The sequence below is a fragment of the Cervus elaphus genome, chromosome 9, assembly GCF_910594005.1.
Source record: "Cervus elaphus chromosome 9, mCerEla1.1, whole genome shotgun sequence".
NCBI classification, from domain to species: domain Eukaryota; kingdom Metazoa; phylum Chordata; class Mammalia; order Artiodactyla; family Cervidae; genus Cervus; species Cervus elaphus.
In genome coordinates this window covers 94,696,822-94,721,167 of record NC_057823.1, presented here as the reverse complement: position 1 = coordinate 94,721,167, position 24,346 = coordinate 94,696,822, and the positions used below count along the sequence as shown (strand labels likewise).

At 42.3% G+C, this 24,346-nt stretch overlaps 2 protein-coding genes across 15 annotated transcripts in view; one reads left to right on the top strand and one right to left on the bottom strand.

Annotated features, from left to right (window-relative positions):
- Positions 1-7,520, bottom strand: part of RHOBTB3 (Rho related BTB domain containing 3) — a 58,142-nt gene extending 50,622 nt beyond the window's left edge. The window contains exons 1-3 of the mRNA XM_043913636.1: positions 7,265-7,520; positions 6,861-7,086; positions 1,727-1,913 (exon numbers count right to left, since the gene is read on the bottom strand). Coding sequence (XP_043769571.1) covers positions 1,727-1,913; positions 6,861-7,086; positions 7,265-7,266 — 415 coding nt within the window. The 5' untranslated portion in view covers positions 7,267-7,520. The remainder of the gene's footprint in view (positions 1-1,726; positions 1,914-6,860; positions 7,087-7,264) is intronic.
- The window catches only part of SPATA9 (spermatogenesis associated 9), a 54,157-nt gene continuing 36,800 nt past the window's right edge, over positions 6,990-24,346 (top strand). For 3 of the 14 annotated variants that reach the window (XM_043913640.1, XM_043913638.1, XM_043913639.1), the window contains exons 1-4: positions 7,880-8,018; positions 10,706-10,935; positions 13,513-13,859; positions 19,881-20,008. The gene's annotated coding sequence lies outside the window, so the exon portion shown is untranslated. Of the gene's footprint in view, positions 7,125-7,879; positions 8,019-8,089; positions 9,898-10,705; positions 10,936-13,512; positions 13,860-19,880; positions 20,009-24,346 lie in introns of those variants that run through there. The other 11 variants (XM_043913644.1, XM_043913645.1, XM_043913643.1 and 8 more) reach the window with 8 other exon arrangements.

Genomic DNA, 24,346 nt, shown 5'->3' with positions numbered 1-24,346 from the left:
CAAAAGAATGCAGAGATAAACCCTGGTGTACTCATACAATGGGACAATACACAGCAATAAAAGGAACAAATTACAGATAAGTTTTGCATGCATGAATCTCAAAAGTATCACACTAACTGAAATCAGTCAAACAAAAGACACTGCATATTGCATAATTCCATTTGTATGAGGGTCAGGAACAGGTAAAACTAACTTATGATGTTAGAAGTCAGAATAGCAGCTACCTCTGGGGAGGAGTGTTATTAAGTGGGTAGGGGCATGAGAGGCTTCTGGAATGAGGAGAAGTTCTATATATCTTGATCTGTAGGAGATGGCTGCATAGAGGCGCACACATGTAAAAATGTATTGAACTGTGCTCTAAAATTAGTGAAGTCTAATGTCCTTTATTTTGCTATACTTCAATAAAAAGGAAGGAAAAAACGAATAAAAACAGAATTTTAAAGACAGTTTTACTGAGGAAATAATCCTTACGAGCTAGAAAACACCATCAATTCAAAGAGAATTCTGAGTTGACCCTGAGATAATCTGACAACAGTATGCAGAGCAGCAACTACTGAAACCGACTGAACCAAAACCACCCACCAGCTGTGGAGTCAACAATACTCTCGAGGTGGGGCTGTCAAAGCATTCAGCTCATTCACTGCACACCTACCTAAGAACTCAGCTCTCAACCCCACATCCTTATGGGGACAATTTATCTTTCCCAACTGATAGTCCCTTAGATTGTCAAAAACAGTTTTCCAGGGCTCAGCATCAGCCCAATAACTCTCCCATATCAAAAAGAACACAATGACTGACTTCCTTCACTTCAGAAAACTAAGATCATGTCATCTGGTCCCATCACTTCACAGCAAGTAGATGGGGAAACAGGGGAAACAGTGACTGTCTTTATTTTTGGGGGGCTCCAAAGTCACTGTAGATGGTGACTGCAGCCATGAAATTAAAAGAAGCTTGCTCCTTGGAAGAAAAGCTATGACCAACCTAGACAGCATATTAAAAAGCAGAGACATTACTTTGCCAACAAAGGTCTGTCTAGTCAAGGCTATGGTTTTTCCAGTAGTCATGTATCGTGGTGAGAGTTGGACTATAAAGAAAGCTGAGTGCAGAAGAATTGATGGTTTTGAACTGTGGTGTTGGAGAAGACTCTTGAGAGTCCCTTGGACTGCAAGGAGATCTAACCAGTCCACCTTAAAGGAGATCAGTCCTGGGTGTTCATTGGAAGGACAGATGTTGAAGCTGAAACTCCAATACTTTGGCCACCTCATGCGAAGAACTGACTCATTGGAAAAGACCCTGATGCTGGGAGGGATTGGGGGCAGGAGGAGAAGGGGACACCAGAGGATGAGATGGTTGGATGGTATCACTGACTCGATGGACATGAGTTTGAGTAAGCTCCGGGAGTTGGTGATGGACAGGGAGGCCTGGCGTGCTGCAGTCCATGGGGTCACAAGAGTCGGACAGGACTGAGCGACTGAACTGATACTGATACTTCACTTCTGTAGAAGAACAGCTTAAAAGAAAACCTTGTACCCATGAGAATCACAGTAGTTTGTGACACTTATGTTTGACGTCTCATAATCATAGCCAATGATGAAGAGATGACAGCTGGCAATTTGAACCCAATCATTTTGCTTTCAAAAAAAAAAAATATTACCAATCGTCAATAAACGTAATGCTTTTCAAAACTATCATGGTACCTGCACTCATATAAAAGAAAACGACTTACCATTTTGCCTTGTACCAACAGCAGCAATGATTACTGGAACTGAATTTAATGCTCTTTTTATCACTGGAATATAATTATCCTTCACTTCATGGAATGAAAACTTGTCGTTTACATTGTATTTGATCACAATGATGTCCGCACCTCCAATTAGATTTCGAGAGGTATACCAATCACTGTCAAAAATGTCCTAAACCAAAATGTAAAGAGCAATCTTTAGTCTGCCTAGCTTCAAATTCATCATGAAATAAGCTGTAATATATTAGTTTAATTTTTTTGCTACATTTTATTTTTTGAATTCATTAAAAAAAATTATCAACAAAAAGAACAAAAATGAAAGATAGATAAAAATTTATCTTTTAAAAAGTAACTACAAGAAATTTAAAATGTTTGAAGTCAATCAACTCTTCAAATTTTTTTATATTCATTTAGCCTGGAGAGCTTTGTAGTGGTAAAACAGAACCTAGAGGATCCCTGAGACTCTGATGAAATAAGAAACCTCTTTCAACACCTGGACTCAAAAATAAGCACTTTGTTTTAAAATTATGCCATAGCTTTATCACCTATAGTTTCAAAAATGTAACACTGCATTTTAGATACAAGCACATCAGTGTGAATAAGGAAGATTCAGAGGATTTTCTGTGACCCAGTTAGTGCAGGATTGTTCAGTGTTTTGGATTATAATTACTGTGAATGCCGTGGAGCTCTATGTATTTTTTATATATATGCAAATTTCATATATATCTTTCGACTTAATCCATTCTTTGGACCGTTCTACATATATATAGTGGTTTAAGGGAGGAGAATGGGGCAGGGAGAGGGTATGCTTTCTTAAAAGATGGTGTGTATTTTAAGATGTTAACATGGTAAGGAATGTACTTGCAATTCATGTATTTTCCTCCTATCAATTAAAAATTCAGGTTAAACCTGGTGGTGTGTATTTTAAGATGTTAACATGGTAAGGAATATACTTGCAATTCATGTATTTTCCTCCTATCAATTAAAAATTCAGGTTAAACCTTTCCAGTTTTGAAATCTTTATTCTGGACTACAGTTAATAATATTTAGGCTTCCCAGGTGGCACAGTGGTAAAAAGTCTGCCAGCCAACACAGGAGACATCAGTTTGATTCCTGGGTTGGAAAGATGCCCTGGGGGAGGAAATGGCAACTTGCTCCAGTATTCTTGTCTGGGAAATCTGATGGACAGAGCCTGGTGGGCTTCAGTCCATGGGGTCCCAAAGACTGAGGGACGGAGCATGCACATTAATAACATTTATATTTAGAATAAAGGTCAAAAGTAATTTATAAAGTTTTTAAGGATAAAACTTTGCACTCTGATATTTTAAAAATAATTTTTCAAAGTTATTGCGTGAACAGTGGTATAAGAAAAATACTTGTATGTACCTTAAAACCATTGCTAAATATGCATAAGTGGCCTCCTTCTTCCATTCTGGTTAACTATTAATCATTATTTGTCCTTTCCTGTGGCCTTTGGCATGTATTCTTAGGATGTAATAAAGCTAGATTAAGAAAATAGCTAGATGGGGCTCACAAGTCCAAAAAACTGTTGGCCTATGAAAGTTTGCACTTCGAAGTATGAGTGTTCAAAACAGGGTTTCAATCAATTGTGACAGAGCTTTTATTCTGATAGAAAATTCTGGAGAAGGGTCACGGCAATGCCCTTTTGCAGAGTTTCTTCTAATCAGTACACCCCCATGCCCTGGCCAAGCCTCTCCCAATTCCCTACACCCTCACAACCTGCCCATTTCCAAAAGTATACTCTAAGTAATATGAATGACAGGATTTTTAGATATGAATACCTTACTCAAAGTGGGACGGACACAGCGTTTTTACAGGAAGATTTTAAAACAAAACAGAAAAAAAGAAAAGAAAAAAACAAAACAGAAAAAAAGGCCAACTATGGGGCTACAAACAGCAAAGGCAAAACCTTGAACATAGTGGAAGATGTCAGAAGAGGGAAAAGCGGAATGGGACACAGATCAAGAAAATGTGAAAGCTTCCCAGCAGATCGCTATGCTAATTTCCAAATCCCAAACCACAAAACCCCTTCAGTTCCAACTGTATCTGGTATAGTATTCAAGCTCAAAGTGTGTAAGTACAACAGGGTATGTAAATACAGTAAAGAAAGAGGACAAAGTCAGATGAGTGTGACGAACAAACGAAAGAAGTGGGAGCAAAATCAAGCAGCCACTTAACTCTGAGAGAACAAATCAAAAGTAACTGCTCTTTGCATTCCAAATGGTTCCAAATTCCAGAATGCTGGAGAGGTGCAGAAGGAAAAAGGAGACATTTAAGGGAAAGTATTATGAGGAAATGGGTTTTGGCTTCATTAACTCTGTGATATTGAGGATATAAAGACTATAACTAATTTTATTTTTTAATACAAATCAGAGCTTCAAACCCTGCACAAGGAATGTGTGCATATATTACCTCATTGCTTTTTATGGAATATTCCTGGTAAACAGGAAAAGATCTAGAAATGAAATAATAAAATTGTTTTAAAAATGTGGACTTGAGAGACATATTATTAATAATAAGCTACATAAAATGAATTTGAAGCTCATTTATTTAGAGTGCCAAGTATAAATGGCAAAGATCCAGAGTAGTGCAGCAGACCTACAGAAGAAAACTAGGAAAGAGGAGCACAACTATGTCATTCTAACTCCAAGGAAACAACGCCACATTTCTTCAAATTATCTCAAAGAGAAAATGTCCCACTGATTTCTAGAAATATGAAGGAAATCAAGTTCTCCTAGTCTACTAACATAAATAAATCAGTTCCAGGATTTCCTCAGGGTAGTTATGCAACACGAGGCTTGGAGCCACATTTGGGGAATGGAACTCATCTTTTAAAAAGAATCTGAATTTTCACAGTGAAACAACAGTTTCATTCTACTTGGTTGTGGGGCTGCGACACAGCATCTATTAACGCTAAGGACTAACAGGCTGCCTGTGTGTATTTGTGTGTAGATCTCCAATGATACGTAGGAAAACTTTACTTTTGCTTAGTGTAAGCAATACATGCCTATTAAAGTCGTGATACTTTATTATTATCATAGCTACCACTTATTAAGTATTTACTACATGCCAGTCTGGATGCTAAGAACTTTACACTATTCTCTCATTTACTCTTTGGCATAGCTCCGTGTTGGGGGGGGGCGGGCGGTGGAGGGGTGATTATTATGTTTATTTTACACACAGGGAAAATAAGGACAAAAGATGATGAGTGACTTTACCCAGGAACACAGCCACTAAGTACCAAGGTGCGGATCTGAAACCAGCTCCTTTTGATAGCAAAACTTGTGCTCTACCTGCTTTGCTGTGTTTAATATTCTGATTCAGTACATGTCAAATACCAGCTGATGAATACAATCAACTATCATACCTCCAATGGGCTTTTACTTACCACCTAGAGAAGGAAAGCATCTTATAAACAGTAGCTCTACAAACACATTCTACGATGCCTGAAGACCATAATAACCCAGAAAACTGTGCCTGGTTACATACAAACTCAATGCCTTAAAAAGGGCCAGAGTCTAACCAAACAAAAGTGATCAGAATAATAAAACATAATAATCAAAAATCTAGACGACAAAGGTTAATTTTAACTGATTTGGAAGATTTCATTCACTACAATCCATGGGATCACAAGTACTGCTTTTTGTTAAATTATTAATAATAACATCAACAGGAGTTAACTGCTCAAAAAACAAAAAATAAACAGGAAAGGTTATCCTAACATCCTAATTCAGCTTATTTTATTTCCCCTACATTTATTTACTCTATTCACTCAATATTTGTTCAGCTGAGTGTAGACTCAGTAAGTTTTTGGATTGTAAGATTTTTCACAATGAAATGATCAAAGGGGAAGAAGGGTTTCATTCGCTTGCATGGACTCCAGCCAGTTCTCTGCCCATGCTTCTTATGATCAGTATCATCAATGTTGTAATTAGGAGTTTAATAGCCTCCCTGTTAGACTGAAAAAGCCTGTTTTTCACTTATTTTAGTCTACTAACATAAATTTACTTTTTAGCTGAAAATTTATTTGGACAAGTGATCTTTTCTTTCTGTAACATGGAAATCCACATAAGAAATGTTTTTACGGACATTTTATACATTTCTTTGGAAAGGTGTATCAGTAGCTTATAGTCCCCAATTCACTTTTCTTAAACTGTGGTTTAAATGTATATCTCACATAAAGATAACTTGTATTCTTTTCAGACCTTAAACTTTCTTGTTATAAAATATAACACTTAGCTGCAATGTAGATTCTATACTAGTAAAGACTCAGAAACTTTGAAATACGGTTACATGAAAACATTCTTGATGCTACTGTGTACTCAAAAACATTTATATACCATCAGGGTGTAGATTTCTTTCTTATTTTACCACTCCAGAATTAGACTAGCATTTATCAACTTCATTACAATTTCTTCTAATCATCGCAAATTTTAAAGCTTTTTTCAAGTCCCAAGATAGTATCAGCAATATTTCTGATTTAGGGGTCATAAAAAAGAAATGGCTAAATATATCAAGAACATCTGCACTATTAAATTAAAAACTAATTAAAAAATTTTTTTCAAAGTGCTATAAACGAGTCGTTTAAAATTAATTCTCAGTCTCTAACTTTCCCCCTCCTTTCCAGGGGGTCCTATTTCTGAGCTGGCCCCCAGTGAAATGTATCTTGGCTCTGTCGAGCTTTCACAGATCTTTATTTTTAGAACACTCATATTACTATATCACCCACACAGGGTAAGCATGAAAAAAAAAAAAAAAAAAAACACACTGCTCTCTGCTGGTGAAACTTAGTGACCCCTGTCCCTTGGGGTTGGGACATTTAAGGGTCAGCTGTCTTAAACAGGAGACAACCCACAATCGTGAAACGCACGCCTAAGTGCTTCACATCCTCACTGGGGCTTTTTTTTTTGCCTTCTAAGAGTGTTCTTTGATTAGGCTGGCCCCTGCCCCCTGAAACGAAGGATCAAAGACTTTCCCCAAAATGTTTTTTAAAAAAAGAAAACTCTCCCCAGGTGACCTGGACGTTGACAGTCATGAAAGTGGTGGGGGAGGGGGGGGCGGGGGAGAAAGGAAAGGAAAGCTCCGTCAGCCCCCTTACCCAGACGGGACAGTCGTGGACCACCAGCTTGACGTTCCCAAACGCGCTGGCCTGATACTCGGTGAAGACGGGCCGCGCGGCCGCGCCGCTCGCGCTCAGCAACAAGCTGCTCTCGTCCCCGGAGACCAGCGGGCTTCTCCCCAGGTAGGCGCGGATGAGCCCCGACGGCCGGCTGTCCTGGTGGAACGCGTCCCCCTCGTTCCCCAGCGCCACGATGTGAATGGACCTAAGGCGGCCGAGACCGGGGGGGAGAAGAGGCGCGTGGTGAGCGCGGGGCGCGCCTTCGTGGGCGCGGGGGGCAGCGCGCGGCGAGGACGGGCGCGCGAGAGCCCCCCGGGCCCGGGGTGGGGCGCACGGCACGCGCCGGGGCTGGAGACCAGAGCGGGCCCGCGACGCGTACGTACATGGTCTCCAGTCCCCCGGGGCCGGGCGGCGACGCGGAGAAAGGTCGGCTCTTCGCGGCCTCCGGGGGCCAGGCGGCAGCGTGGGTTCCGCCCTCCCACCACCACGCGCGCCCCCCAGCAATCAGCTCATCCCGGGCCGCGTCTCCCCCTCCTCGCGCGCCTCCAGCGCCGCGCCGCCGACGCAGAGCGGGCGGGCGAGCGAGCTCCGGGGGCCGCGTGCGCGCCGCCAGCCAGTCAGGAAGTGGCGGGGCGCATCCCGGGGCGGGGGGGACCCGCCGCTCCCGCTCCGGGGCCCCCGCCGCCGCCGCGGAGACTCGCCCGGCGCCGCGCTCCCCCGGCCGGGCGGCCCGCCGCCGCGCCTGCTGCTTCTGGCTCGGCGGCGAGTGGGGGAGAAGCCGGGCCTCCGCCCCCCTGTGCGGGCCGGGCGGCAGCCGCACGTGCCGGCCTTGGAGAGGGGGGTGTCCTCGGGCGGACGCGGGGGCCTCGCTCCCCGCTGAGGCTCCCCCCCGAGCCCGGGCGGCGGCGGCGGCGGGCCGGATACAAAGGAACGGCCAGCGCGGGGCGCCGCGGAATATAAATTAATAAATACGACGCCCCGGCCCGAGAGCTCCTGGTCACCAATCCGCCTGCAGCAAGTTTGCTCAACTCGAAAGGCTGTAACCGGAGCCGAGCCGGGGAAAGGGGCGGGGGGTGGTGATGGGGCGGTTGCGGCCCCTGCTCCCTAAAGACTAGGGGAAAAAAAAAAGAAAAAAAGGTAAGGGAAGCCAGGGAATCCAGCCCCCTGGCCGCTCCAGCAGCCCGATTTTTTTTTTTTTTTTTCTCCCCCCCTTCTTGGCCTTGACCAAAAGTGTTTTTACCAAGTCTGCCGCTTGGTCATTTGTCAGCATGTAGTACAGCTGTTTTCTACAATCATACTTGGGAGGAAAAAAAGAAAGGCAACATTCATCGTGGTGCAGAAAGGGTTCTTTGTTCACGCACCAATTAATTCGCGAACGTCGCTTCTCGGGAGGATTATTTACTACTTCAAGCTATATTTGGCATCTTTTTTGACCAAAAGCCGGAGGATTCTTGTTGTTGTTGTTAAGTGTTGAGGTTCTGATTGTGATGACTGTAGGAAGTCGTTACGCGTGATGTTGCTTAACGTGTTTACAGATCAAATGCGAGCTTACGTGGAGAGGTTTTCGGTACGCGTTATGGCTACGTGGTTAATAATAGCTCCTCAGACCAGCTGAAAAAATAACGATCATGCTAATGCAAGGATACTTTAGATTCTTTCATGATAACGCCCTGAACTAAAGGCTGTGAGTGTCCCCAAAGGGCCTCAAACCGCCTCGATGCAAGTGAACTCTGGAATCCACTGGATTCGAAGAGGAGCTAGAGTTTACTCTGGGGCTCTGCCTCTCCATAAACATGAAAATTCTTGCAAGTGCTCCGTGTTGAAAGAGTTCTTGTTTATCCCTTTATTTATTTTGCCCTACTTTAAAATGTTGCTGTTTCTTTTCTCAACAGAGCTATTTTGAGGCTACGAAACAGGCGGTGCTGAGTAGGGCAGTGAAAAAACCCCAGGGTGAGAGGCGTTTGGAATGTGAGCAGCTTTTTATTGTGGGCCCCGGCTGCTCAGCTGAAAGGAGTTTAATAGTTTCTCGTGCTCAGATAGGGTATAATCGGGGGCATTCTTTATGTGAGTCACTGATGTTTAAAAATCTTATTTCCTTTGCACTCAGTGTAGTTTCTGTTTTAGCCTCTAGAAGCACCCCGAAATAGTACAAGATCACCTTTTCTCATGGGTCATCAATCACCACCAGTCCAAAAACAAAGACACTGGAATGGTTGAATGGATATGGAAAAGGTGGTATATACATAGAAAGAAATATTCTATCTAAGAAAAGAGGGAAATCCTGTCACATGTTACAACATGAATGAATCTTGAGGGCAATAAGCTAGTCATAGAAAGACAAAGACTGCATTATTCCACTTACATGAGATATCTCAGGTAGTCAGACTCTTAGAAAGCAGAATGCTAGTTTTAAAGGGGCTTTTGGGAGAGGAAAATTTGGAGTTCAATGAGTATAGAGTTTCTGTTTTGTAAGATGAAAATGTGAAAAGAACTGTTGCAAACAAGTTGCATAGTACTGTGCATTTTTAAATGGTGGCAATGGTCAATGTTGTGTTTAATGCATTTTAACTCGAGACAGAAAGAGAGTTAGAGTTGCTGGAAAGTGGCAGGAAGGGTTGGGAAGCTGGGAAGTTGCTGGGGAGTGGCAGACACCGTTCAGTTTTTCCTCAGGTATTGAGTATGTAAGCCAGGCCAGCACTGGTACGCACGGGAGATATTAAGATACATAAGACCCAGTCCTTATCCTTGAGAAGCTAAATCTATTATTAATGGTCACTATGTTGTGAATATTGATGCATCTGATCCTTTTGAAAATGTACTTGTTCATTAAAAACTATCATGCAGGCTTATGCATTCAGTAATAGAGGTGGGAACAAAGTACAAGGATAAAGTTCAGTGAACATTAAGAAGAGACCTGTACCTTCTCTGTCATCAGAGAGAAGTGCATGGAGGAAGTAACCGCTGTCTTAGGTCTTAGAAGAGGAGGAGAAGCCTGTTAGCTTGGCAGGAAGGGGAGGTAAGAAATACTGGAAACAACGGACAGACCTTATTTGAAAATCACATGCAAAGATGGAGAGATGTGGATGATCATGGCTTATTCAGGGAACAGCAAGAGCTAAAATTAGTGCTGGTCTTCTGACGCCTTCATTACAGCAGGCAGAAGTGAGAGTGGTAGAGGCTTCCCAAGAGATTTCCAAAGTCAGACTTGGTGATACTCAAGTTATAACCTTGGAATCTCTAGACCAACTCTGTTTATTTGACAAAGACTAGCTGGATGCTCACCAAACCCATTTTCTCTTCCAGGCCCCATAGATAAAGGACATTTCCCAGAGTTTTTGCATGTAGATATGGCCATGAGATTAGTTCTCACTAGTGGAAGGAATATGATCCCTCCTGAGCGGTTAAGAAGTTGTACAATCTCCATTTTTTTTTCATCTGGCCATCTACCAACTGGATGAAGCAAGGTCAACCTTGAAGCCATGTGTTTGAATGTGTTTGATCTGCAGCTTGGAAGCAACCTGCGTCTGTGAATGATTAGTTACAGCAGAGCCTCCTCACCGCATGCAGTGTACTGATATGAGTGAGAAAACAGACCTTTATTGAATTAAACCAGACATTTTGGGGTCAATTATTACAGGAGCTAGGCACACAATATCACTAATGGTCCATTTCCTGATATCGTAAAGATTTTTTTTTCATAACTATCTTAAAGACTACCTTTTAAATAATCATTTCTCTTTTATGTACAATTTTTATTTGTTTTATATATTTGTAGTTTCCCTCATTAGTAGCATTAAGGGTTTGTTTGTTTTTACTTTTCCCAGGGTGTAACAAATTGGACTATCGTATGTCCTCCAACCTCAAGGTCACTGCATAACACACAAGGAAGGATCTACAGCCTTAACAGTATGTTTTTGTTTCCTGGCTGGCATGCCATCATTTCATATTCATTCAGATAGATGTTCTTATCCTGAGATAACATATAACCGCATATGAATGTAAGATGCATCTCCAAAGTGGGCAGCCGACATCAACCCCTGAAATTCCTGAAAAGGTATTTGAATTTTTATCTTCAGACATTTATTTTTTACTCTCCTCTCCCCCCAAAAAAAGGAAAGAAATTAAGCTCTGCTGATACTTAATCAGGACTGCTGGTGGCACCCCGATTTGATCCCAAGGTGGGCAGGAATTCCGGGTGTTCTGGGGAGAGGGTGGGAGCATCACAGCACACAGTGAGAGGGGGAGGACTCTCTCCTTTCCTCACTTTTTTAAAATTGTTTTTTAGTTGAAGGATAAATGCTTTACAGAACTGTGTTGGTTTCTGCCAAACATCAATATGAATCAGCCCTAGATATACATATGTATAGGTAACATATTGCCACATGTTGCAGTTTCTGTATCTGACTAAATGGATTTATAGATGATATTTAAGTAAACCATTACAGCATGGATCAATGGAGACAATGTTAATAATGCAAGAACAGGCAAACACAATGGACTGAGCTGACATTTCGGGCACTCTTTGGGAGTCACACTGCAAGGTGAAAAACTAATGACTAATCAGACTGACATTCGGTTGGCAGTAATCGTTAACAACTGTTTTAACAGACTTAGAGAATGGACTTGTGGACACAGCAGAGGAAGAAGAGGGTAAGAGAACTGAGAGAGTAGCCTTGACATAGATACGCTATCCTGTGTGAAATAGACAGGCAGTGGGGAGCTGCTGTTTATCACAGGGAGCTCGGCCCGGTGCTCTGACAACCTGGGGGTGGGTTGGAGGGAGGGGGCATATGTTTGCTGATTCACATTGTACAGCAGAAGCCAACACAGCACTATAGAGGAATTATTCTCCAATTAAAAGTAAATTAAAAAAAACTGTTTTAGGTATGGATTTATAGTTACTTTGGCTAACATCTTCACCTGGAGGATGCATTACAGTTAATAGATAATGTTCTGAGTGAAAGTGAAAGTCACTCAGTCATGTCTGACTCTTTGTGACCCCATGGACTGTAGCCATGGGGTCCTCTGTCCATGGAATTCTCCAGGCCAGAATACTGGAGTGGGTAGCCATTCCCTTCTCAGGAGATCTTCCCAGCCCAAGGATCGCACCCAGGTCTCCCCGTTGTAGGATTCTTTACTGCCTGATCCACCAGGGAAGCCCAAGAATACTGGAGTGGGTAGCCTATTCCTTCTCCAGCGGATCTTCCCGACCCAGGAATCCAACTGGGGTCTCCTGCATTGCAGGCAGATTCTTTGCCAGCTGAGCCAACAGGGAAGCCCTATCACAATTAGCTAATCACTTAAAAACTGGACATTCAAACTTGAAGATAAAGCTCAATGATATTTCTAAAATGTTTAAGGAATGAACAATTCAAGCAATACTTTAAAGAAAATTCACCAATTATAAATGCTATGAAGTCTTTTCTGAGCTTCCTTAAAAATAAAAAGTCAAAAAGCAACATACCGTTGGGAAAATAGTTTTCTTTTTGTGAAGATAAGTGTTATTCCCAGAAACACATGGAACACAAATGGGGGGAAAAACTGCGTTCCTTTGATAGCAAATACCTTGAGAATATGAATATAAAACATTGCTAAAGACCTAAAGACACAAGTATTGGAGCATGTTACGCAATGTGGGAAGTTTACTATAGTGTTAAACAAAAAGAACAGATGTTTTCAATATGTCTCATGTTGTGGTGTTGAATAGATTCTGTTTCAGTGTGGTATTTACTAGGTTGTGTTTCAGTAATGAAATACATTTTAAAATGACAATTCTGTGAGCCACTAAAGGAAAGCTACAGTAGAGAAGATATTCTTTCTCTAATACAACTTACGATGTTATTTTCAACAATTGACTTTAAGAAAACAAACTTTATTTTATGCACAACTTCTGTAAGTGAATGAGTTACTTAGACTTTAAAAAAAAAAAATGTTTAAAGGAAGGAAGGATTCCAAGCTGACAGTGAGAGCAACCACATGGAATTCATTTGAGGTATTTCTCATAAGCAGTTTTCCCAGCAAAGAAGCTGGAGCCGGGAACTAAGGTTAATTTTGTGAAAACAAAACTTGTATAGCAGTTTTTAAAAATACTTCTTCACTGTGAAATATAACACACACAGAAAAGTGCATAATACTGATGCATGTAGTTAATAAATAATTATAAAGTAAGCATTCCTGAGCAATCTCCCGGTCCAGAAAATGGAGCGTTATCAGCAGTTATGCAAGGGTGCACACACACACACACTGCCCCCCACTCACAGCTGCCCCTACTCAGTTACAGTTCTTTATCTTAGAATCGTGAGCCTGATTTTTGTGATGACTATTTGTTTATTTTTCCTTATAGTTTTACTATCTATATGGGCATTCCTAAGCTGATATTCTGTTTTTTCTTGTCTATGAATTTTATATAAGTTGAGTCTTATATATACACTCTATATACTCTATACACTGTATATATTCTATACACTATACACTCTATATACTTTTTTGTGTCTTGGTTCTTGTGCTCATCTTCATTTGTAAGATTTATTTATGTTGTTGTAGCTGTGGTTTGTCCCTATTATTCCTTTTTATTGCTGAATAGCATCCAGTGGATATATGAATTACTATTTACCTATCCATTCCATTTTAGATGCACGTGTGGGTTATTTCTAGTTTTGACCTATTCCAATCAAAGCCTGATGCGAAGAACTGACTCCTTGGAAAAGACCCTGGTGCTGGGAAAGATTGAAGGCAGGAGGAGAAGGGGACGACAGAGGATGAGATGGTTAGATGGCATCACCAACTCGATGGACATGAGTTTGAGCAAACTCCGGAAGTTGGTGATGGACAGGGAGGCCTGGCGTGCCTGCAGTTTGTGGGGCTGCAAAGAGTCAGACACGACTGAGCGACTGAACTGAGCTGAACTGTCAAGCAAAGCCACCAAAGACTACTCTTGTTTTAAAATGTAGTATCTTGGTGGATATGCTAGATCACAGGGTAAGTGTATGTCTAATTTTGGTAGATAGTGCCCAACTGATTTTAAAAGTGGTTTTAAGTATTACACTCCCATGGACGGAGGAGCCTGGTGGGCTGCAGTCTGTGGGGTCGCCAGGACTCGGACGCGACTGAGCAACTTCATTTTCACTTTTCACGTTCATGCGTTGGAGAAGGAAATGGCAACCCACTCCAGTGTTTTTGCCTGGAGAATCCCAGGGACAGGGGAGCCTGGTGGGCTGCCGTCTATGGGGTCGCACAGAGTCGGACACAATTGAAGTGACTTAGCAGCAGCTGCAGGTCATGAGAATTCTCCCTGTATTTCTTAATATGCTTAAGTAACACTTAGGATATGCCAGACAGGGGGGCTTCCCCGGTGGCTCAGTGGCAAAAGATTCCCCTGCCAATGCAGAAGATACAGGAGATGTGGGTTCGATCCCTGGGTAGGCAAGATCGCCTGGAGGAGGAAATAGCAACCGACTCCAGTTATTCTTGCCTGAAAAATTCCATGGACAGAGGAGCCTGGTGGGCTGCAGCCCATTGGGTTGCAAAGAGTCGGACATGACTAAGTACACACACATGTCACGTCATATGCCAGATATATTAAGTGCTTTATAAATACTGACTTTTTAAATTTTTGAATAACCCTATCGAGTAGGTTCTATTACTATTACTATCCTAATTTACAGGAGAGAAAACTGTAGCTTAGAGAGGCTAATTTACTTGCCTCTCAAGTAAAATAGTGAGAATCCAGGAGCTGTGATTCAAACTTAGATAACTAGCTCCAGTCAGCAATCCCTCACCCACTCTGTGTTTTGTGATTGAAAATGCATGTAACCTATAAAAACTCTGGTCATCTTATAGGTTTTTTAAAACCATTTGAATAACATTAGGTAAGATGGAAATGTATCCATCAGATTTAACCAAAATCTTTGCATAATAAATGATAAGACTGAAAAATAAATTGGTGTTGTTGTTCAATTGCTAAGTCATGTCCAACTCTTTGGACCCCATGAACTACAGCACGAAAGGCTTCCCTGTCCTTCACTATCTCTTGGAGTATATGACTTAGCAACCCAGCTAATGGAGCACTTCTTCCATTTAAATTCCCATATCTTGTTGAGCTCTTTTCAGAGAGCCTTTAAATAAACTGAACATAAAAGCAGACATCTATGTTGCTGTATCACAAAATGTTGAACCAAGATTTAAAAGATAATGTTGTTGTTCAGTCGCTAAGTTGTGTCCGACTGTTACTAACCTCATGGACTGCAGCACGCCAGGCTCCTCTGTCCTCTTCTGACTCCCAGAGTTTGCTCAAATTCTTGTCCATTGAGTCAGTGATGCTATCTAACCATCTCATCCTCTGTTGGTCTCTTTTCCTTTTGCTTTCAATCTTTCCCAGCATCAGGGTCTTTTCCAATGTATCGGGTCTTTGCATCAGATGGCCAGAATATTGGAGCTTCAGCATCAGTCCTTCCAATGAATATTCAGGGTTGATTTCCTTTAGGATGGGCTGGTTTGATCTCCTTGCAGTCCACAGGACTCTCGAGAGTCTTCTCCAATACCACAGTTCAAAAGCATCAATTCTGCAGTGTTCAGCCTTCTTTATGGTCCAACTCTCACATCCATACATGACTACTAGAAAAACCAGAGCTTTGACTTCCCTGCCCTTTGTTGGCAAAGTGATGTCTCTGCTTTTTAATATGCTGTCTAGGTTTGCCATGGCTTTCCTTCCAAGGAGCAAGCATCTTTGAATTTCATGGCTGCAGTCACTATCCGCAGTGATTTTGGAGCCCAAGAAAATATAACCTGTCACTTTTTCCCCTTCCAGCTGCCATCAAGTGATGGGAACAGATGTCATGATCTTAGTTTTTTCATGAAGCATATTCAGTTGTTATTCTCCATAAAAGATTTGTTGGCAGTAACATTCTAGAGAAAAGTATATTTTGTATTATTAGTAATACATTAAAAAGATTTTTTTATGTGATTTACTTCATCGTTATCTATTGAAAATTTTCTATTTCAATGTGTTTTACTGTGGTCACGATATATTAACAGTAACATGCTTGTCATTTATAAAGATACTGGGGGTGTACTCAAAATTCTTACGATAGGGTGCTCAGTCAAAAAATTTGTAGACTACTGGTCTGGCGTCTGAGGCTGTGTCTTAGAGGGGAAGCTTAGGATATCACAGTGGAGTCCTGGTCTGCCAGGAAGCAGACCAGGACGCTGGGCTAGCTGCTGCTGCAAGGGCGGCTGTGAGAGAGGAAGTAAGGGGGAGATAGGAGAAGGTAACACAGATAAACCGCAGAGCTACTTGCCTAGAAATCAGCCCAGTGAAAAATGTATTTGTATTGTGCTAACTAATCTAATGAAAGATAAACGTTTGCAAATTTACAGAAAAATCACAGAATTCAAGATTAGCTTTTTCTTTTTTTTTTTTAAACCAGAGCCTGCAGTACTTCACATAAGTAATGCAAGCAAAGTCAGGTAGCAGAGTCAGTAACCATACACTCAGTCTTGAGAAAAGTTGATGTTCCTCTTTTTATTACCTGGGAAACTCTTCTTAGAGAAACAGTCAGCAGTTTTCTTCTAAATTTGTGGATCTCTTCTAAACTACACGGCTGCAATATCATTCATTCTGTTTGCAGAAGCTGAAGTGAGAATCCGTATCATGTACGGAGCCAACTACTGTAAGCTCTTTCAGAAAAGGTCTAAGATGTTCATTTGTGTGTTTGTTTGAACATATCTATTCACCTGTGTTATTGTGCCCAATTATGTTTTTCAAACAATTGTTCCATTTTTCAGTTAAAATGTTGCTTTAAAAATGCCAGAACATATATTCCTTGGAATCAGGATTGCCTCTTTGTTACCAGCACTTTTCAAAGGTTTGAACTTCAAAGAAACCTGGGTTTTTGGGCTTTACTATGCCTGCTGTTATTTGGCCCTGGGAAAAAATATTTGTAAATATCATAATCAAGCATATTAATTGTGTAATTTATTTATGCATAATATCTTGTGAAGTTTTCCATGTGTAGACCTACATATATAGGATATTAAATTTGAATGGTATAATATTTTGTTGCTAGCCCTCCTTTTTGCAGAACTGAAATATATTTAAAAAATAGATTGTTTTCAATATTCCTATCATCTGTTTCCAGTTTTAACTGTAATAGAAGTTACGCAGTTTCCAGTGGTAAACCCCTAAGCCTTCCGCATCTCTTATATGCCTTTTATTTGACCAGTTCAGGTACGTGCATCCCTGCCAAGGCCGTCCACTAGGCATCGTCCTGATGGGAGCACTTCACAAGCATGCTTTCACGTGTTCTCCTATTTCATTCAACAGCTATCACAAGCTGCTTAACATGACTTCTACCTTCATGCAGTACTGCTGATCCTTATTTTTCTAGAAACTTGCTTTTTACTTTCCACTTTTGCGTCTGTGACCCTGTCTACAGTTAAACGCTTTTTACAGTGAACAACTATTGAAATTTTCTTAGTGATTTTTTTTTTCTGAGGCAAGCCCTACTGATACCATTAACTACTAAGTCACCAACTTGTATTCTTGGGGAATAGTCCTTTTGGCATTATAACAGATCATTCAGCTTATCTGAACGGTGTTGTTTTCTCTTCCTTTTTGTCCTGCTTCTGTCACTTTTTCCAGAGATCCCTGTGGACACATTTTTACTAGCATTGCTCTCCACACTTGTTTTTTAGAGCCCTTTCCATTTAAAAAGTCTAAATCTGGGACTGGAGAATTATTGTCGATGGGTATTGTCTCCTCTCACTTTTAAAGTAAAACGTCTGGGCTTGTGTGATTATTATCGTCTCTCCAGCTGTAGTACCGGTTTGGCCCGCACCCCACCCCCGCTGTAGCCAGATCCAACCCCCTTTTCAACCAATAAGTGCCCAACTCCTACAGGGCAAATACAGTTTCTGCTAATGAAGGGGCTTGTTTCATGTGCTTCCTCAAGATGTTCTAGTTATAAGCTCCTTCCCAGTTAAGACTAGAGTGAGGCCAGGCAATTCAATCTACATTAAATGGCATTCAAACCCTCCTCCGTGAAGTGATAAATCGGGGAAGCTAAAAGCAAAGTCAGTTCTGGATGAATCCCAGTGGCAAGCAGAGCCTCTCAAATTTTCCAATGAATATCCCCAAAATGAGAGGTAGAGTAAAGCCCTAACATTCCCAATGCCTAATGTGCCACCCAGGTAACGGCATAAGTTGCCCACCATAAGCTTTTTTTTTTGGTCTTCTCAAACGGTGTCCTTAAACCATAGTATATTGTTGTTGATTTAATATAAAGGTAATAGTTAAATTACTTGGCACCAGGTAAAATGAAAGGATAGGCCTTTTACATTATGACTTAAGGAGAATTTATGAAATTTAAAGAGAATTTATGAAATTCTGAGGGGCAAGAAAACTCTAGTGAAATCTAGAAAGCAGTTCAATTTTTTTGAACTGATTAGTTAAGAAACTATATTTTTGTGGGTCAATAGAAACAAAAGAATAATCAGTAGTTGTAATTGGAATGTTTACCACATTGGAAAAGATCTTGTTTTTATGGGTCATTATGTTGAACTCTTCAGAATTGTGAGAAAGGTCAATGGCTCTATGAACAAAAAGAATGAGACACTCAGAAATGTGCAACCCTGGCATAATGCAAGAAGCAGTGAAGTATCACATAATACAAAAAATACAAAACAGACACAAAAGCAGAGTTTGTTTTGTTTCATTACAGGTGTTTTAGTACTCACTAGCTGTAGCCTTGAAATGGAACAGTCTGTTACTAGGTCGCTACCCATGAACAGTCACAAACTGTACACAATTCGTAACTCCCCGGGCTGGACTCTAGAATTAGGAGGCATATTTCAGCCAGTGCTTTTTATTAACTCACTGTGATTTCTAATAAATTACTCAGTCCTCTTGCATTAACGATGATTACAACAATGTTTTGCTAATGACTCCACCATGATCTCAAAGATTTTTTTATGGTAGGAGGACAGATTGATTTAAATAGAGTCACTGTTCTAAACCACCATGCTAGAAATGTCACAGGGAGAGGGCAGCTGGGCTGCTCAAGCTGGTCTCAGGATGACATTGCCTCAGTCGAGTCACATTTTCCAGGGCTCATTCCTTGGTTTTTGCAAGCCCAGAACTTTTATTTTGTCAGGGTGTCCAGAGTTGATCATACGCAAGGGCTGAAGGTTGTGCTAACCCAGTGCACAAGAGGCCAGTGTGTAAACTATTTATTCATTTACAGTCACAAGGTTAACTCTCAACGGGCCTGGAAATCTAGGATATGTGGCCAGCATTTTCTTTTCCCTTTAGGTAAGTCTACAAGGGAAGCCCTTCGTCACCTTCTCAGTTCAACAGACATTTATAAAGCACCTAAGGTATAGGACCTTTTGATTCCAAGGAGTTTACATTTTAATTAGAATTATGGCAGCATTAAATTGTGTATGGAGACATTATTTTCCAGAGCAAACTTCAGTAAGTGAATGTATGCCTTGATCAGTTCCCTAAAGTTTTATCTTCTGGTTGACAGGTTCAGCCCTTTGAAAGTAAAAGTGTTAGTTGCTCAGTCATGTCTGACTCTGTGACCCCATGGACTGTAGCCTGCCAGGCTCCTCTGTCCATGGGATTCTCCAGGCAAGAATTCTGGAGTGGGTTGCCATGCCCTCCTCCAGGGGATCTTCCCAACCCAGGGGTTGAATTCAGGTCTCCTGCATTGCAGGCAGATTCTTTACCTTCTGAGCCAGCAGGGAAGCCCAAAGGGCTGATAGCTGTCTGCATGATGGGATTAGCTGCGAAGATTATCCAGTAGCCATTCACAATTTTGTTGTTGTTCAGTCGCTCAGTCGTGTCCAACTCTTTGTGACCCCGTGGGTGCAGCACACCAGGCTGCCCTGTCCCTCACCATCTCAGAGTTTGCCCAACTTCATGTCCACTGAGTCGGTGATGCCATCTAACCATCTCATTCTCTGTCCCCTTCCTCTCCTCCTACTTTCAATCTCTCCCAGCATCAAGGTCTTTCCAGTGAGTCAGCTCTTGAGAATCATGGATTTCTCAAAGGCACCACATTCACAGGCACCTTCTAAGTATGCTTCTTAAGAAATACTTCAAAGGAACTTGATAACCTGCTAAACAGGTATGCAGACAACTGTGTATAATGCACCTGTATTTTCTACTTCTAGATTCTCACATCAAGGAGTGACCTAAAAACATGGAGTCTTCTAGAGCCAGTCTGGACCCCATCACCACCCACTACTCAATAGAAGGGCATTTCTCAGGCAAATTCTTCTTAAAAACTTTATAGCCAGTTTAACCCAACATGCCCCGTTTCCTGATATTCTTACTACTGGCCCAACTATACCTTATCCCAATCATCTAGGTTTGCCCATACTTAGCTTTGTACTGAAAGTTTTCGGTTTACCTTGTGGAATTCCAGTCTGAGTGGAGGAGGAGAACCAGACCATTACTTCTCCATCCTCCTGAAGAATTTCTGTTCTCTGAGACCCAAGAGAAACTGAACTCCCACTTCTCTCTTTTTCCTGTTGCTATCTCTGGGTTGCTAAATTTTACTATAGAAAACCACAAAACTTTGCAGATTAATGGTGCTACCAATTCATGGTCTGCATTCTTCAATCGGCATTCGGTACCGCCTGGCAAACGTAGTTGATGCTGCTGTTTTCCAAAGTGGTCCAAGCCTTCTCACTGCCCACCACCTCTTCATCAGGGAGAAGAAGGAGGCATCAGGTGGGGAACTGTCTCAGCTTCCCACTGCTAAGCTGACAAACTCACTTGCAACCACATATATCCTCTTCTTTTTCCTTCAGTCCCAGTGCAGTAAATATCCTTCATCTTACTCAAGGCTAGTTGCTCTGGTGGTGCCCGATGGGCTTCCCCTTTTGACCCTGCAGGGAGCTGCTCTCTCTCTGCATCCCTTTCTTCTCCTGTCTTCACCATTTACCTCTCTACTGTTCTTTACTCTCAGCACGTGTGAATAAACATGTCCAAGTCTCCAGGTACTATTCTTTCCTCCCCCTCTGGCTGGAAGCAACTTTTTAAAAAAATGTTTTGAGTTCTGAGATACTTAGTTCTCTAACTTGTCAGGACTTGTATACTGTCTGTAATAAATTTTCTGGTATTTTAAAGAGACTCGTTTTAAGTGCTACGAACTTGCTCACCTGGAAAATGACTGTGACTATTAGAATTCATATGTTATAAAAGTTCTTATGGCTAAATGTTGTTTTCTTCTTTAAACTTTTAAATTATGAAATATATAAAAAGTACAAAGCATAGATGTATAGTTTAATGGATAACTATAAGACAAACACTCATTTAGTCAACATTCTAATAAGGAAATACCCCCAACCCATGTATCCCTTCTGGATCCTTACCTTCTCATGCTTCAGAAGGTGACTACTTTTCTGAATTTTATGGTAAAGCTTTCTAAACCTTTTTTTTTTAATGAGTTTAACTCTTTCTTTGCCCAAGGCCTGCTTGTCTCTCATCTCTACCCTGCTCTGTATGCTGGAAACCTAGCTTGTGTAAACTGTACCCATAGGCTCCTTTTCCTTTCTGCCTTTTAGTTGCATATAGTCAGTGGGGAGATCAGAGGGAGCAGGATGAGAAAGGATATATTCCTTCCCTGGCTTCTCCTACAGCATCTCTCCAAGGGCTCCCTGGGCTGGTTTCAGTCACTGGGGTTAGCCAGAGAAAGAGAGACAATGGGCTATGTAAGTGTGTGTGTGTACATACAAAAAATACTATATATAAAAGAGAGGTTTAAGGAATTGGATCATGTAATTGTGGCGGTTTGATAAATACAAAACCTGCAGGTTAGGCCAGCAGACTAGAGACCTAGGGAAGAGTGTATATCAAGTCTAAAGGTCGTTTGCCAGCAGACTTCCTTCTTAGGGGAAGCCCGTCTTTGTTCTATTAAGGCCTTCGATTCATTGGATGAGGCTCACCAATATTATGGAGGGTGATCAGATGATACCACCCTTATGACAGAAAGGAAAGAGGAACTAAAGAGCCTCTTGATGAAGGTGAAAGAGGAGATTGAAAAAGCTGGCTTAAAACTCAACATTCAAAAACCTAAGATCGTGGCATCCCATCACTTCATGGCAAATTGATGGGGAAACAATGGAAACTGTGACAGACTTTATTTTCTTGGGCTCCAGAATCACTGCAGATGGTGACTACAGCCATGAAATTCAAAGACGCTTGCTCCTTGGAAGAAAAGCTATGACAAATGTAGGACAGCATATTAAAAAGTAGAGACATCACTTTATTGACATAGGTCAGTATAGTCAGTCAAAGCTCTGGTTTTTCCAGTAGTCGTGTATGGATGTGAGAGTTGGACTATAAAGAAAGCTAAGCACCAGAGAACTGATGCTTTTGAACTGTGGTGTTGGAGAAGACTCTTGAGAGTCCCATGGGCTGCAAGGAGATCAAACCAGTCCATCGTAAAGGAAATCAACACTGAATATTCATTGGAAGGACTGAAGCTAAAGCTCCAATACTTTGGCCACTTGATACCAAGAGCTGACTCACTGGAAAAGACCCTGATGCTGGGAAAGATTGAAGGTGGGAGGAGAAGGGGGCAACGGAGGATGAGATGGTTGGATGGGATCACTGACCCAATGGACATGAGTTTGAGCAAACTCTGGGAGGTAGCGAAGGACGGGGAGGTCTCAGTCAGTTCAGTCGCTCAGTCGTGTCCTACTCTTTGCAACCCTGTGGACTGCAGCACGCCTGATTTCCCTGCACCAAGTGCCTTAATTTTTGGCTTTGATCCTGGGGCAATTACAGTTACCAAAATATGTAATGACTATCAGTGATAATGTAGGACAGTTGCTAAGGTCAGACACAAAGTTTTGAAGATCTCTATTTCAACTCCCTCACTTTGCTGATTAATAAATTTGAGCTGAGGGATTAAGTGACGGTAGTTCCTACAGGTGGTCAGATCAGCCCCGACACTAATATCCCAGGGTCTCTTGCCTTTTAATCGTAGGATTTCCATATTCACATCACGTCATAGCACATTATTTTTTGTGATTTTTCCAAAGTTGCTATTGGTGTGATTTAACAAAAAACTCGATACTTTAGGTGGGGGAATGAATTGAGGGTAAAGAAATCTCTGAAAAATAAAGGTTTTACTGAGTTGACAAAATTTGAAAAGGTGTTAGCTTTGGGGATTAACTTTCTTCTGATACTGTTGCTAGGCTTCCTCCCTAAAAACCATCCTCCCTTTTCTTCGAAATGATGTCTGTCTGGCAGGACCCCTATCCGTTGGGCCTGCAGTTTTCATCACAAGTGAAACCAAGCACATTCAGCACCATTTGCTCTTCTTGACCGGTAGGTCCGAACACCTACCTGGACCTGAGTGTCTGGGATTTTAGGCAGAAGAGCAGTCCTCTGGGATGCCTCCAAGGGCATGCAAAGTTGGGGGAGGAATAAGGTCTTGGAGGAGAGGCCAAGACAACCTCTGCTAGATGCCTGTGCCATATCTGGCCGTGGGCAGGCTACCTTTGCACAGGCCCTGAGGACTGGAACTCCCAACTCCAGGGGTTCTAGAACCTCCTGGAGGCTGGCGACTGGACTCTGTCCCAGGTTTCCTCATCACAGGCCTGGCTTTGCTCCAATGCATGGACATCACACGTTGCGGCACGTGCTGCGGGAACCAGCCCTCGGGTCTCCCATCACTTACGTGTGGAAGGGGGCGCAGGCAGGTATTGGGCTGCCCCTTTGCAGCCGGGCTGTGGTGGAAGCGAAGGCTGTGGCCAGGAGGCCAATGAGGGCTCCAAAGGGCTGCCATGGTAGTGTCTGCACGCCCAGGTGGGTGGGCGGCCTCCACCGCGCTCCTGACCTGCAGGTGGTCGAGGGGCACCCGGAGCCACGCAGCCCCATGTGGGGCCTGCCCTTCCGGGGGAGCTGGTCCAGGTGAGGACAGCGCTCAGCACGATGGGCGCAGGCCCGCGACTCGCCGAGAGCGGTCATGTCGATGATGAAGAGAGAAAGGGATCTTTCTTCCTCATACTGGGCAAGGATGGAAACTGAACCAAGACAGTGTGAGTTACGGAGAATTACACCGTGAGCCTGAAGGTAAACTCTCTGCAGAATAAAGGTTAAAGTGAAAAAGTTGCTCAGGCGTGTCCAACTCTTTGCGACCCCATGAACTGTACAGTCCATGGAATTCTCCAGGCCAGAATACTGGAGTGGGTAGCCTTTCCCTTCTGCAGGAGATCTTCCCAACCCAGGGATCGAACCCAAGTCTCCCTCATTGCAGGCAGATTCTTTCCCAGCTGAGCCACCAGGGAAGCCCAAGAATACTGGAGTGGGTAGCCTATCCCTTCTCCAGGGGATCTTCCAGACCCAGAGACTGACCTGGAGTCTCCTGCATTGCAGGCTGATTCTTTACCAACTGAGCTATCAGGGAAGCCTTACAGAATAAAGGTGCTGAGTTTAAAAAAATAAAAAA